Genomic DNA, 16,552 nt, shown 5'->3' with positions numbered 1-16,552 from the left:
GACGATTCGGATGTGTATTTACAAATTCCTTTTTTGGCGAATGAAATTATGAAACCGATGAAACCAAAGGACACCAGCCATAGATTTTGATCCGAAGACACCCACTTTGCTAATTTTTTTATTAAATAACTTAAAATTAAATACCTATTAATATAATTAATTATAATTAACCTACAGGGTCTTCGCCGGCAAAGTTTACAAAGAGATAGATAACAATCTACCTACGACTACGAGATTTTGGCGATAGCCACTTGAAATCTATCACATGGCTAATCAGTGACTCACGGGAGTCACGGGACTCACGGCGCTTATTAGATCAGTTCAGTTCAGTTCTGTTTGTGAAAACGTTTTGAAGGTTATTCCCGCCAATTTTTAAAGCAGTAAAGATCACGTTAATTTAGGATTCATATAACACATTTTATTCACATTTTACAAACATTTTGAATAGCAAAACATTTGAAATAATAAAAACTCATAAATATTAATTTGAGATACTTAAAACTGAGCAAGTTAATGCTCATATTTTTGGAAGAACGATGTTTTTCTCACCTACAACGGACATTTAAGCATATAACGTCAAATAACATTAAAATACTGAAGGCCTTGTTTTTAAGCCTTGGTCATTTCAGGGTCCAGTAGTTTTTGACATATATATTAAGAGTTAAATCTTTGGTTTAACTAGTTAGGAATTATGATTCATGGGACATATGAATAAGCTCCACTTAAAAATGATTAAAAACCGTCCTAAAACTAATATAAAACCGTAAACCAAGACCAGCTTGGTTATGATAATAAAATCCGAGGCTAAACTAACATTTGTTCGCATTATCATTTGTTTGAAATGAATTTGAAAACGTCACAATTTCAACTACGGGAGATGATGGGTTAGAATTATCCATCTTTGAAATTTGATTGGCTGATGAGATATTATCATTTGTATCATTGGAATTATTAATAATCTCGTCAGGCCTACTATGACTTAAGTAGGTTAAATCATTAGCCGCAGCTAACCAATCAGATTCCAGAATACTCTGTTGGGGCTCATCACTCTGATTGGTTAAATTATTGTTTATAATCTCTGAGGCAGATAATTCATCGGATACTTTTACCCAATTAGATTCAAGGACCTCATTTGACCTTGCTATCTCATTGGTTGGAACATTACCGCGTGTATGAAAGTCAATAGGACACGCTGTACCCTTTCCCATTGGTCCAATGACGCACAAATGTGCGTCAAGACTTAGGGAATGCACTATACGTCTCTTAGCATCCGCTGATGGTGCGACCTTTTCGTTATCAAAACTAAACGAATGCAAAACCCTTCTTCGAATCCTCATTTCGCACAACTCGGTGAAACCGGAACTGTCTTTCCTGTAAGCTGACGTCATGACTGACGTATCAGCCGCGTCGAGATCATTGGAAGACGAATCATTTTCGTTGGTCCACTCCACGGCACCCGCGTCTAAATCATCCTTAACGAAACCCTGGTTGACCAAATCGTAGCTCAATTCCTGACCGTTCAATTCGGTCAATGAGCAACGTCTCATAACCGGAAATACGTCATTACCAGACACCGATACACCTTCCGCCATTTCGGGAACCTCGGATAAACGCGGGTGTTCACCACGTGGTTTACAAGTCCCAATCACAGGTTGAGAATGTGACAATGATGACACTAATCCGTTGGCTTTAACCACGTGACCCGATAAAGAGTTTAGTTCAATACCACGACCTTTAACCTTGGGTTTAACCCTAAAGATATGTTTCTTCAACGCATCTCTAAAGTCCCTCATATGGTAGGCGTAGAGAAATGGGTTCACAGCCGAATTGGCGTGGGATAGTACTATGAAAGTGTCTAGTACGATTTGAGGAAAGGTGCAAGAACTGCAGAAAGCTTGTACGCAGTTGACGGTGTACAATGGTACCCAACATACCATAAATACTATGACAATTATGGACAATGTTTTGGCTTTCTTAACCTCTCTCTTTGAGGTTCGGTTGACGTGACGGTTCCCCATAGGATGACTGTTAATGCTTCCAGCACCGTTAGGGTTACTGCTGCAAGATGGTGGAATGGTTCTGATGGAACTACTGAGACTCCCTGATACGCTGCGATGTCCATTACGGGAATTGCAACGGTTGAGGGTTGTTATGCTGCCATTGTTCGAGTGGTTTAACTGGTTTTCTATCATAGCGATCTGACGTAGCTGAAAAGATACATTCGGAAACGTTAGATTAGGCTTAGCAAAGAGTTATTGTGTTAACCCTAATTTGAAACCAAGTCCTAACTATTTTTAAAATTTTTCTCGCTATTATTATAAGTGTTTGGTTAATAGTTTAAATCCAAGTGTACAAAACACAGAATTAATGCTACAAAGCATTAGATTAGGCTTAGCAAAGAGTTGACTATGTTATTGTTTTAACCCTAATTTGAGACCAAGTCTTAAATATTTTCACATTTTTAGCGCCTTCATTTTAAGTCAACACCATTGTGATTTATTAATAGTTTAAATCCAAGTGTACAAAACACAGTATTAATTCTGCAAAGCTTAATAAAAAAACAGCTGCAACGTCAATCAAAGTTCAAAAGAACCCTTAAAAGTCTATTCTTATTTGTTCAGTTGAAAGGAGCTTTCTCTCTCAATGTCATTCTTGAGTGACAGACACTTTAAAACAAAGTCAAACTTGTCACTCATTCTCAATGACTCTAACTCAAACCCTAAAGTTCTTTTAAGCTAAAAAGAATTACATTGCAACTTCAGATCATAAAACTCCGCAAGAGTCATCACGTTTTCAAGTAAATCACCGTAGATCATTATCACCCTAATGATTAGGCTTAGGTTGTTAGAAAAACGTTAGGCTTATCAAACGAACTGAAGTAGATAGGTTAGTTGTAATGTTGTCATGGTAACACCAACAAATTTCCAAAGATTTTATTCCAAAATTTATGGTCCCCGTAATCAGTCAAGTTTAATGAAGTAAGGGATATGTTATTAAAAATAATATTTTTGTAATCTTTTGGATTCCAAGAATAAAGAGTCAATCAACTGGGAGTATCAGGGTGCGAAAATATCTCGTTCGAGGTACAGTGAATCACACGTTCATAAGATATATTCCTTAAGTATGACACTATCTATACGATTCTTAATGTTACTGAGAGACTTACAGCTCGAGATAACTAGTTCGAGAAGCAGAACGAGGGGGAGCGAGTCAATTGAAGTCCTAAGTACAACTCACTTCAAAATTACAAGCCCTTCAGTTTGTCATGACCAGAGATTAATTAAACAAACTTATGGTGAACATATCTTATGAACTTATGATAAGAAAAGGTTTGGTTGGGATTAGGTTAGGTTTAGTTAGGGTTCAATAGGGGTCAGGTTGCCGTCTTCTAGCACTTTTTATATGCTTTAACATTATGTATATACTTCATCTCAATTCACTCTTGCTTTAACACAAATACTATAGCGTGCCAAAAGTTTGAAGTTTTAAAACTTTTACAAAAGCAAACAATACAAGTACAGTTAAGTTTCCATAAGCAAGGAGGCTCAACAAGTAGGTGTTTGAAGGCCATACCATAGCGTTTAATATGGATTTTTATGCACTATACTATACCGGTTCTCTGTTCCTAGAAAACGACTTATTTCAACATAACAAAAGAGGACTTTATATTGATTTTTGTTAGGGTTATAAAGCTAGGGCTAATGCACTATTGTTAATGAATAAGAAACTATATTACAATTTTTTTCTCCTATCTTATTACTGTCATAAACAGACTGTTTTGGGTTTTGTTCCGTAAGCGGCGTAGGTGTTGAGTGGTTAAGCCTTTTCTGATGATTTTGGGATAATATTTGGTAAATTTCACGCATGCCATAGTGTCATTAGACGCAGCTCGGAATGACCTTTCATTTGAGTACAAACACGTTAAGGTTAACCTTAAGGGAATGCGTTGAAAATGCATTTTTTGCTAAGCCTTGGTTAAGCTAAGCCTAATATCCAATAAAGGTTGATAAACCGGCTTATGTCTATAAATATGATGTTTATGAATAAAAAATATGTTATTATTTTAGGATTTATTTAGGGTTAACCTTAAGGGCATGTATTGAAAAATGCATATTTTCCTAAGCCTTGGTTTAGCTAAGCCTAATATTAAAAAAGGTTGATAAACCGGCTTATGTCTAAAAACATGCTGTATAAAACACTAGTGAATACAAAATATGTTATAATCTTAGGCTTAATGTTTTGCTGTATTTAAACTTTAACCTTTTTAAAGAATTAGGCCTAACGTTATCCCTATTTAAACTTTAACCTTTCTGAATATATTAGGTCACCATTACGAAACAGTTTATTGACACCTTGACGACAATCAAAACAACACAAAACAGAACAAAAGTCATAAACCCATGAATAATTAATCATGGGAAACTTCAATGTGTCACGGTTTAGGTTAGAAAGACGGGAAAACGTTCAAGGTTAATGTTAATATTCCATTTTTTGAAGCTTCATTTCGATCCAGTTTTATTTTCCAAGAAAATCTAATAGTCGTTTTAGATTAATGTATCGTTCATTTACTTTTATGGGCGTTGCTATTTTTATTACATAGGAAATCAATAGAATTCAATTTGTTTCAAGTTGACATGGGCCAAGTCAAATTGTACTTAAGTAAGGAACGACCTAACTTCTTTCTGGGATTAAGAATGCAATCGCTTTTCATTTGATATACATATAACACCATAACCCTATTACAATCCATGTAAGTATAAGTCCCTTGGCTATGAGTACTTTCTTTATCATAAGGGTACAGAGCGACACCTGACAGTGTGTTTCTCGTAAAGAGGAATTTGCTGCCATCTATATAACTTGTTTATAAGTGATATGTTCCATCCATAAGTATGATTTGCACTACCTATACTTTTCTTAATGCTAAGTACTGAGAGACTTACAGCTCGAGATAACTAGTTCGAGAAGGAGAACGAGGGGGAGCGAGTCAATTGAAGTCCTAAGTACACTCGGTGGTGGTTAATTAATTTTGCAGCTAGGACCTATTCCATCTAGGTCCTATTTAGTCCGCATTACTAAGCCCCCTTTGACAGCAGAGCCTCACTCACTCACCAGGCCTCCCTCCCTGGCTTTACCTCTTCGAATTTATGACCTACCTCACTCACTCACTCACTCACTTTCAGTTTGTCATATGACCTATACTCACTCCCTCACTTCAAAATTACAAGCCTTTCAGTTTGTCATGACCAGAGATTAATTAAACAAACTTATGGAAGGAACATATCTTATAAGCCCATATGGTAGACACACACTTATGGATTTTATAGGGTTACGATGAAACAAGCCCTTTTGCAAAACAAATACCATGCACTTTCCGACTGCTATCGCAATCCTTTCTCGGTATTCATTCGTTACTAGGAAAGTCAGAAGAAACTAATTTAAAGGAAGACCGTCAGTCAGCCGGAAAAACAATTTGCAGTGGCAGAGGTCACGTGATTGTATCGCGCGCGACACTGTCACGCCATCAGAAGGTTATATAGGCATTTACTACTAGATTGCGCCAATCTAATATCCCTTTGATTTGAATTTCGGTCTTTCATTCTTTCAAGGGGATTAGTTGAGTGACAGAACACATGGGCCTTCAATGCCTAATTTCCCGCCTAGTGTTTCGTAATGGGGTCGTTTAGATCCTTAAAATGATTAGATGACCTTATGCCTATATACAGAGGTCAAATTTTACCAAATAAATCAGACTAGAAAGGTTATAAAAGTTTAAGTTTTACTTTTATGATTGTAAATACTTATTAAGTGTGGGTTAGTTAGTTTAATAAGTACTTATGGGATATCAGGTTGTCAAAAATCAGAAGTATATAATACTTCTCTTCGAGAGAAGTGTACCACCACAAAGCGGGTACAGTACTAAACCGAATCATGCACATACGCCATTTTAAATAGTTCCCTCATCATTACTATATCTATTAGAGCTGCTTAACTATTTGCCAAGGCGCATGCATGCATACGCTTGTGGGTTAATTTTTGTCCCGCCACGTCAAGACAATCAAGGTTTGTGCCCGGTTGATTGCTGAATGGGGATTTTGTAAATACCACCAAACAGTTATAGAATTCACCCTAGCACGGTGCGATGTAATTACACCCATCTTAATTAAGTTTGATGAGCGGGAGAGCAAATTAACAAAAAGGGTAATTCCTTCGCCTGGGAAGAATAATTCATGCTACATAACTAAAGCATATTAAGAGGATACCGAGTGTCCATTCACACTTCTTCCATTATCCCCTTCTGTTAATATAAAACCCATACCGAAAGTTGAAGTCAATACTTCAACTTCAAGATATGAACTTTAACCTCGTTTCCATTTCAGAATAAAACGTGAAAGAACAAAAATTGAAGTTAAGTCTATTTATTTCTACTGGCCGTCAAAATAAAAATAAAAAATAAACAGGTCACGTGAATGTACCTTTGGAATAACTCAATCCACGTGACGTGATCTACTACACCTTCCCCGCCCAAATCAATACCTTTATCAACAGTAAAAGCGCGCGAAAAACCCCTCTTATGGGCGGAACTAACACGACACCGTTATAACTTCTAAGAGCTATAGGGTCTTCTTAAACCGGAACAGCCAAACTAAATATTACCCTTTTTTACGGTATAAAAAGCCGATGTTGGGTCCTTCTTCAATTTAGTACGCAATTCTAAACTCTTCCGGTTTGTTTCTTAAGCAAAATTGCTTCTTTACTTCCGACCAACACGATAAAGAGGGTCTTGACATGTTGATCTTGCAATTTTAAGCCGAATTATGGCCGAAATTGTAATGGGAAACCTATTTTAATGGCCTATTTTTTAGCCATATCGTAGTATACGATAGGCTCTTAGTTTGACCCGAGCCGTAGTAGTAATAGTAGTAGTAGTAGTAGTAGTAGTAGTAGTAGTAGTACTAGTAGTAGTCGTGGCCGGAGTTTTCGCTTTCGTTATCGTCAGATTTTAGCTTAAAAGGAACTTTATATTACCCACAACCCACCCATAGGGGTTACTGGGCTCGGTTAGAGATTTAATTTCAATTAAAATTTTTTCAGGTCAGACCCGGGAATTGAACCCGGGACGCTGGCGCAGTAGACAAACAGTCTAACCACTAAACCATAGAGACTTGATAAAAACCTCGAGTTTTTTATTATTTATTTTTATCTCTAAAATGTCGGGGTGATGTGGGGTGGGGTACCTCTTAATCTGTGGGGTCGGATACTTTTGAATTTTTATCTGTGGGGTCGGATACTTATGAATTTGTATGTTTGGGGTTTTTATATTTATTTTCTTTTTATGTATGTGCTAATTAAATAGATAACGATTTTCCCCGTTTCCTACCGCGCTCATGTGTTTCGTTCTCGTTTGGTAGCTATCGTCATCTATGTTATGTTTGACTGGAACGTTTTGGCGGTTAATTCAAATGTGGGTTTAGATAGAGCTAACATAGTGCTAAATGAGCGTTATGCGTTTGATCATTTAGCATTACTAAAGGTAATTCGAGGGGATAATCACTAAAATGCGTAATCACTATAACTAAACTTTCTCTTTCAAAAGTTTCTGGGCATAAGTCCTTGTTAGAAATTTATAAGATGCGATAAGTGTGCATCGGCAAATTCGGCATAAGTCTATGTTGTAAGCTCATCGAGGGGATTATCACTAAAAACTATCTGTTCTTCGATTCGCCGGAATATTAGAATTAAACCATAAGTAAATTTATACGGTTATAATTTAATCACTGTTTAGAGAGTAGGGAATCGAGGGGCTATTCACTCTGATTTTATGCAAAGTAAATCATTTAAGCATTGAAAAAGATAGCGCTATTCACTCATTAGGGTAAGGTATAGAGGGGTTATCCACTCGTTAGGGTAGGGTATAGAGGGGCTATTCACTCGTACGATATGGCTACTATTACGAGCCCTTGGGCCGTCTTGTTTATTCTGAAGTAAGAATGGTTTATATTTGCAAGTAATAAAGGGCATATATAGTTTTAATCTAATGTTTTTGAAGTCGTTTATAATTTAAGTTTGATTTTAGTTTCTTTAGATGCAGTTGAAGTAGATCTATCGATTGAGTACAAACAGTGTTGGGTTACTTATTGAACTCTGACCTTAAAGGTGAAATATTGTTAAGCCTTGGTTGATTACTATTTAGGCCTAATTTATTGTTTAAAATTATGCTTAACGCGAAACACAAATTATCGAGTTTGTAACAAATATAAACAAACTTATAGGTTAAAGTTTAATTAGGGCTAGGTTAGGTTCAGCTTCAATTAGGGCTAAGTTCAGTTTAGGTTCAATTAGGGTTAGGTTAGGTTTAAGTTCAATTAGGGTTTGGTTAGGTTCAGCTTCATTTAGGGCTAAGTTCGGTTTAGGTTCAACATGTGATAGATAAAATTATCATCTTTATAACGGTACCAAGAACTTGGATTTACACCAATCTGAACCAGACTTAATAAGGTTCAAAGAAAAACTGTTGGGTCAAAACATAAAAAGGCCAAGGCATAAAAATTTCACGAGAAACTAAGTGACAATCAGTAAAGGTTTCGTGTCATGCAGTGCACCTACAACCTTTATTTCAAGAGTCTGGTACACACGCTATGTAAAGTAACACCGTCCAAACACGTAAGACATCCAAGAGAAAAACCAACATCACTTGACCCTACTCTACAGTACCGTAACAAATAAACCAACCAAGCAGACACACTTAACTCTAACCAAAACGTCTACATCGCAATAAGGACCCAGAACATTGATTTATCGTAGTGGCTAGCAAATTAAATAGTGCCAGGAACAAATTACAAGGCATGGAGCTAAGCCTAATACTCATTTTATGTCACTGCACACATACACCTAAGCCTTGGTCAGGAAATCAAAGTGGCCTTGAAGTTATACTTCAGATTGGGACCGTAAAAAAATAATAGCCTTGTTTGTTCACTTGAGGTTAATTAATGAAAGAATATTGCAGGAAATAGGTTAAACTAATTCTTAGTAAGAATATGATTTTATGAATTAATTATTTCAAGAGTTGTTTTCGAGTCTCACGCGTGTTAGGCTTAGCTTTTATGGGTCTGAGAGCACGCGATGCTCTAAGCCTTGGTTTAAGAACTAGGCACGTTCGGGGGTAATACAGGAAAAGGCCGGGTATAATTAACAGCCAATCAACATTGAGAATCGAGAGATACTTTTTGGGAATGGCGGGAATTGCAAGGCTGCCATAATGTCTTGATATTATTATTATTATTTATTTTATTGTTATTATTATTGTCATCATAAAATCCGAGCTAGATATTAATTAAATTTCAATTTTATGGCCATTTATAGAGCAAACGGGGAAGCCAACTATCAGGGTAAATAAACCAATGTATTTCCCTATAGCCCCTGTAGAAGTGTTTATCACGCAGTACACCCGCGTTCAGGGCAAAGATGCCTTACAGGGGCTAGGAAATTATTTTTTTTTCTTAAGGAATTATAGGATTTTATTATTTTTATAGGAGAAAAAAATCACGTGTTTTTATAGGAAAATATAGGAATAAAAATGCATGCTCATATATAATACTATCTATTTTGGCTTAAACTATATTATAGAAAAATCTCAAATAAATAAATAACAAATTGGGGATTTTACTTTGAATTAAATTCAGAGGAACTTAATTAAATTAAATGATATAATATAATATAATTAAAAAATAATCCTGAGCAAACTCTGCCTGATCAATTTCGGTCAAATCTAGACTCAAATGTCATCACTATTTTAAAAGAGCCATAACTAAATTTTAATTAAAATAAATTTGATAATACATAGGAAGACCTATTTTCCAATGAATACTAGCATATAAACAAAAACCTTCAATAACCCTTTACCAAGAATTAAGTTGCCTACGTGATAGGGGCAACGTATAGTATATAATAAATTCCGATTAAATTTCATAATTACTACGAAATTGAAACCCTCCCAATGGTTCCACGTAATCGACTTAATGAACTAACAACTAATAGCAGCTATCAGTAGAGAATAATGGGAAAATAATACGTGCTGCCATTGCTTCAACTATTAGCCTAAAACAAAGAAATTCATTGATAAAATGAACCGCCTCGCTACGTCACACAAAAACCTCTATAAGCGTCACTGGAGAGAGAACTCCAATATGTTTTAAATCATTAACAAAGTGTTTATGTGGTATTCAGTTTCGTTGTTTTTTGGTGGAAATTATTTGTAGTTGTTTGTGGTGTGACCTCGGCCCAAATTGACCTAGCCACTATGGTAAGGGCGTTTACTGAATTTTACTATTTGATATTGGGACAGTTTTAGGTGATTGAATAGTTTATTTGTTCATCAGGGTTATGAATACAGCTCTGCATAAGTTGATAAGATATGTTCCTAAAATAAGTTTGTTTAATTAATATCTGGTCATGACAAACTGAACTTGAGGCTTGTAATTTTGAAGCGAGTGAGTGAGTGAGGTAGGTCATAGATTCGAGGAGGTAAAGCGAGCGAGGGAGGCCTGGTGAGTGAGTGGGGCGCTGCTGTCAAAGGGGGCTTAGTAATGCAGACTAAATAGGACCTAGATGGAATTAGGTCCTAGCTGCAAAATTAATTAACCACCACCACCGAGTGTACTTAGGACTTCAATTGACTCGCTCCCCCTCGTTCTCCTTCTCGAACTAGTTATCTCGAGCTGCTCTAAGTCTCTCAGTAGCATTACGAATCGTATAGGTAGTTCAAATCATACTTATGGAACGGAAAATATTACTTATAGACTTATAATAGTCTTTAACATTTATTCCTTGAATAAACACTTCACGGTTTTCTAAGAAAATCTTTAACCTTAGTATTTAAATTTATTTGAATCTCATTAAAATATTTAATTATGAAACGAAAATTCTTATTTATTCTATTGAGACAGGGAAAGTGTTTTAATTTTCTTATATTAATTTCAAGGTCGAGTGGAGCATAATTTAAGCCTCATTTAGTTGGTTATTTATGAAGAAAAAAATAATAAAAAAATTAAAAAACGACTTAACACTAAACAGTAACACTGCTGGTGGTTGAGAGGCTATTAATTTCTAATTTATTTTTAAACAAAAAAAATTAATTGTAATTTCATACTTTAAAGGTCAAAAACTTGTGAGACGCCGGCACTTGAGTAGCGTTTGTGTCAAGAAAGAGGGAGAGAGAATTTGCAACAATTAATTATAAGAAAAACCGCTTAAATCTCTACAGTTTAAGTCAGGAACCAGTTAAGTTTTAAATAAACTTTTAAATAATGTTTAAGTATGACTTGTCTATTGTAAATTATATTATCTTGCTATGGGTTGTTCAAATTCAAAACGTGATTAGAAGTGTTTTTAATCTACTTAAATATTTACTAGGCTACCATAAGTTGATAAGATATGTTCCTACCATAAGTTTGTTTAATTAATCTCTGGTCATGACAAACTGAAAGGCTTGTAATTTTGAAGTGAGTGAGTGAGGTAGGTCATAGATTCGAGAGGAGGTAAAGCGAGGGAGGCCTGGTGAGTGAGGTGGCGCTGCTGTCAAAGGGGGCTTAGTAATGCGGACTAAATAGGAGTGCCTAGATGGAATAGGTCCTAGCTGCAAAATTAATTAACCACCACCGAGTGTACTTAGGACTTCAATTTAATTCTCGCTTCCGTCGTTCTCCTTCTCGAACTAGTTATCTCGAGCTGCTCTAAGTCTCTCAGTAGCATTACGAATCGTATACGTAGTGCATGTCATACTTATGGAACATACTTATCTTATAAACTTATGGGCTACGTATAAATATATATTTGTTTATGGTAGTAAACACTTATTATTCGGGTTATTCTACAATATCACACTTAGCAAATAAATCAACCCGTGGGAAATATTCACTACGCAGTTGATGAATAATTAGGCTTAACAATACCGTGGTTTAACCGTTGCTAAGCAACACGAAATAATATTATAAATACATCTACTCGACTAGCTGCTTAACCGTAAAAAATGAAATTGAATCAACACAAAGAATTTTTAGGGCTTCTTTGGAATTGAGATATTTTCATATAAAATTACTAAAAAAACCAAAGTTAAGCCTTGGTCACTGAAATTTTAACTTCAAACTAAACGAAAACTTTAATTTAGGATATTATAGGACCTTTCTTGAAATTATAGCATAAGACAGGTTCACAATATAGGGCTATATAGGACCGCTGGACTCCCTGCTTAAAATCCAAATACGTAACATATCAACATTGTTTGAAACGAAATTTATAACAGGTGCAATACAAGCATCTACTTTCACTTTTGCTTTTAATAACAGAACGTAGCTTATACGTCGATGGAATTCAGCGGAATTCCCAGCTGTTAAGAATTTTCCGATACATTTAACTGAGTTTTTTCAGGCGAATATAAATCGAAGTCGCGGTGACTGGGGCGGAAAAGTCCTTTTAAATGAGAAATAACTTGAAGTCAATTGATTTCAACTACATTAAGAATAAGAGGTAATGCTTTAATCAAGAAGCGATATCTATAGTTTATTATCAGGGAGAAGGTATAAATTCGCGTCACATTTCCATGCAGCTTTATCTCCAGTCCAAACGTAGACGTGTCCGGAGGTAATCCCCGCCGCCTCTAAATTACAACCACCAGCATCTCATTGGTTCTTGAAAACTCCTGCACGTCAGCGCGACGCGAATGAGAAAAAATTACAGTCATATTTTCCGACTGAGGAGAGGAGGCGAAATAGCCCGGCGCTTCCTCCTTTTACCTTCCCCCCCTTTTATTTTGAAAGGGGGACTGCATGACCATGGCGCGCCAATACTTTGGCATCTTATATCTTCTCCCTAGTAAACTAAATATCGCTTCTTGCTTTAATATAAAGGTAAAATTCAAACTTGCGTTTTGATACTCTGATAGCTGTGACTAAATTTAAAAGGGTTTATATGAAAGTGTATGTAACTATAAGAACCCGGAATACATACAGCTACTTGGAATAATTGTGTATCCAGCCATTTTTACTCAATGTACCTAGGCGGGCTTTGTGGGAGAAGCTAGCTAGACTAATCATTACGTATGACGAATTTTACCCATAGCGACTTTATAATCATTCTCACTGCTAACTTTACCTTGAAAAAGTTCATAGTTTTATGGAGTACACCAAAATATAGTATAATATAATATACACGTTTCGCATATTAATAACATTGTAGACAATTACGTAAAGTGCATATCGGTATTATTATACTATACAGGGTATTCCTGATAAGTCTGGTTTTACATAAATTAAGGGGGATGTTAATTGTTCTTTGGGAAATCAATAAATTTTGAGTCGAAAATTATGTAACTTCTATTTATCTCCATTTTGTTAATTTGCCACAAGGGACACTCACTGTTTTCGAGTTAAGATTGAATTGGAGTATTTTACGGATGGCCCCCTTAAATTTAATCACGAAACTGAATTTAATTTAATTAAGGGGGTCATCCCTAAAACACTCCAATCAAATCACAATTCTCGAAAACAGTGATTTCCCTTGTGGCAAATTAACAAAATGGAGATAAATAGAAGTATAGAACATTTTCGACTCAAAATTGATTGATTTCCCAAAGAACAATTAACATCCCCCTTAATTTATGTAAGGCAGACTTATCAGAAACACCCTGTGCACTCACTACACTATTAAATGCCTCTACCAAAAAGTGGGGTGTGTTCCCATATGTAACGAACTTGCATACGTGCATCCAACAAAATGACAATTGCACTTAAATGAGTATCGGTATAAAAATTTCAATTTAACTTGGTACCAAGAAACGTGTTAGTTTAATTAGTTTTTACAACTTTCGAAGCTTCCAATACAATACAAAGTTAAGTTGACTATAAGAGTTCAAACGGGTCCAGGAGAGGAGACAACCCTTTATCTGTTAATTCAATTATTCCTGACTGGTTAATTAACGATTTTAATTAAAACTTTTGGGAAATTTATTTTTTAAATCGTTTCATTGATGAGCATTACTTAATTTAATTCCAAGGTTTCAAGGATTCTAGAAATATTTGGCCTTAGGGCAGCACGATCTCATTAAACCTTCAAATTCAATGCCAAAATATTTTTAAGTTTAAAAGTGATTTAATAATTGAATATAAAAAAAAGTTAGGCCTAAAGTTAGACCTAAATTTTTGAAGGTATTTCCAACGTATTATCGGCATGTTACATGCCTTAGTGTTTAAATGACCATGGGAAGTTAACAAAGGGTGCTACTACCGTATTAAAATTAGCTTCATATCTTTATGTAACGGATGCAAAGTAAAAAAATTCTATAACTTTTATCTTCACGATTACTTAGTTAATTCAATTGAACAGAAGTAAATTAAAGTTATCAAATGCAATTAAAATAAACGATACAACATAAATATATTTATGGGAAAAATAGATTTTTCACGCTAAAAATTGATGGGGTTAACTGTAAGAATTAATGAAATACGGACTAAATTTACATGCGCGTGTTTAAGGATATTTTGAAAATTTGGGGTTCAAAACACCGATTTCAAGGTGGTTTAGGGGCATTGTGTAAGCTATGGTAAGCCGTAATTAGTGTTTTAAGAGTGATTAGCCCTTCACTTTCTACAGTATTCATGTAAAACACCCATAATTGCTGATAAAAAGACGACAACCATAACAAACATTTATGGTGCATTTGGACTAAATTTACATGCGCGTGTTTAGGGATTATTTTGAAAATTTGGGGTTCAAAACACCCATTTCAAGGTGGTTTAGGGGCTTTGTGTGAGGTATGCTAAGCAGTAATTAGTGTTTAAGAGTGATTAGCCCCTTACTCTCTACAATATTCATGTAAAACACCCATAATTGCTGATAAAAAGACGACAACCATAACAAAAATTATTAGGTGAAATTCAGATTGTCGTCTGCTAGCCCAATAATTCATAAAAAAAGTGCTTTTTAAACTTAAATTTAATTTAATTTAATTTAAGTGTCTTTAGAGGCAACCTAACTCTATCTTAGAAAGGAATTGGCCATATGTCTAATCAGCGCCACTAGCGGATGGTCTGAAAACTACTCCCATAGAGTCTAGGTATATTTAAGCGGGTTTGCAGAATTTCCGTCAGATGGCGCGGCGTTCGAGCCACCTGGCGGAAATTCTGCAAACCCGCTTAAATATACCTAGACTCTATGGGAGTAGTTTTCAGACCATCCGCTAGTGGCGCTGATTAGACATATGGCCAATTAGGCTTAAGTATGATCAAGGTAAAAATCCTAAAACTTTAATAAACACTTTGATGATAACTTCTAAACTAATCTACTTTGAAAGAATAAATAAAAATGATTTGACAAACCTGTTTTAAAACGACCAAATAAATTCTTCCATAGAAGAAGGCCATCATAACAGCGGGATAGACGATAGTAGCGAAATAAATAAACACCAAAAAGTTGTAATTCATTATGGGAATAAATGTACACTCTCCATCGGGAGCGGGGCCATTGTTCCAACCAAATAACGGTAAAGACCCTAAAAACGTGCCCAAAATCCAGCAGGCAAATATAATACCGGCAACCGCACGACCGGACATAAGTCTATGATAAGCTAATGGATGTAAAATAGCCCAATATCTGTCCACTGATACGGCTAATAAGTTCAAAATTGAAACGGTACATAAAACTAACAGCATACCCAACATGGCTAAACAAGGTATAAACGCGTTCTTAGGGTACCCTAGTCTAGTCAAAATAGCAGACGGAATCCCCACGAGTCCCACAAGAAGGTCCGAAACCGCCAGGCTTAAAATATACAAGTTCGTTAGACGTCTAATTCTTCTTTCGGCCGTAAACACGATAATCACTAATAAATTGCCTAAAATCGCCATAATACCGACACTTATTTCCAGTCCCGTGTAGACTACGTAGTCTAATTGAGTTTCCAGACTCGTGCTTATGCTGGAATTGTTAAACACCGACATTTTGAAGTAACGCGTTTATGCCAACTGACCTTGTACTTGTGGTTTGGGTTTTCCCTGCTGGTACATTCGCAATTTTAGATTCAGTACACTGGTTTTTGTAATAACCGAAATAACCATGTACACCGGCAGATGTTAACATCTGTCCGCCTTGCGACATTTGCCGTTTGAAAGTGAAGGCTCGAAAATGCGCGCAAACGCTTTTACTGGCGGGAAAGAACGTCACAAACGCAACTCTTTGACATCGGTTCGGAACTGGCGCCATCTAGACTTACAACTTGAGTTTATTGGATGGATGTACACGAGGTTTTGGGGGTTTTCCGTGAAAGATTAAGATCTGTTATACTCCCACATGTATATAATTACTTAATTCTGACTTCTTAATTACGTATTTTTACCTTATAAATATAAGTTTGAAATTTTCCATTAATTTGCTGCTTATTTCCGGGCCTGTTACTAACCATCGTTTTTCCCGCCATTTATCTGCAAAACCTAATGCATTGCTAAATCCCCATAAACTAATTTAAATTATTCATCTCGCCAATTCTAGAAACATCTAAGCCTAA

The 16,552-nt window shown here is 35.7% G+C and overlaps 1 protein-coding gene across 1 annotated transcript; it reads right to left on the bottom strand.

Moving 5' to 3' along the window:
- Positions 1-396: 396 nt before the first annotated feature.
- AdoR (Adenosine receptor) lies at positions 397-16,243 on the bottom strand. Its single transcript, XM_089857462.1, has 2 exons — positions 15,369-16,243; positions 397-2,207 (listed from the first exon to the last, which is right to left on the bottom strand). Exons 1-2 carry the CDS (start codon positions 15,987-15,989, stop codon positions 810-812), a joined length of 2,019 nt encoding a protein of 672 aa, XP_089713588.1. The 5' UTR covers positions 15,990-16,243; the 3' UTR covers positions 397-809.
- Between the last annotated feature and the right edge of the window lie 309 nt (positions 16,244-16,552).

The sequence above is a fragment of the Phalangium opilio genome, unplaced genomic scaffold (assembly GCF_054372755.1).
Source record: "Phalangium opilio isolate 3A_F unplaced genomic scaffold, DU_Popi_V2 ptg000217l_1, whole genome shotgun sequence".
NCBI classification, from domain to species: Eukaryota; Metazoa; Arthropoda; class Arachnida; order Opiliones; family Phalangiidae; genus Phalangium; species Phalangium opilio.
Note: the sequence above shows the minus strand (reverse complement) of the source record. Positions and strands in the feature narration are given on the sequence as shown.

Bases quoted from the DNA above. Each gene is read 5' to 3' on its own strand.
- AdoR (XM_089857462.1), bottom strand. From the start codon at position 15,989: ATGTCGGTGTTTAACAATTCCAGCATAAGCACGAGTCTGGAAACTCAA. The intron at 2,208-15,368 runs GTTTGTCAAATC...GTATCTTTTCAG, and splicing joins ATTTGGTCGTTTTAAAACAG to CTACGTCAGATCGCTATGAT.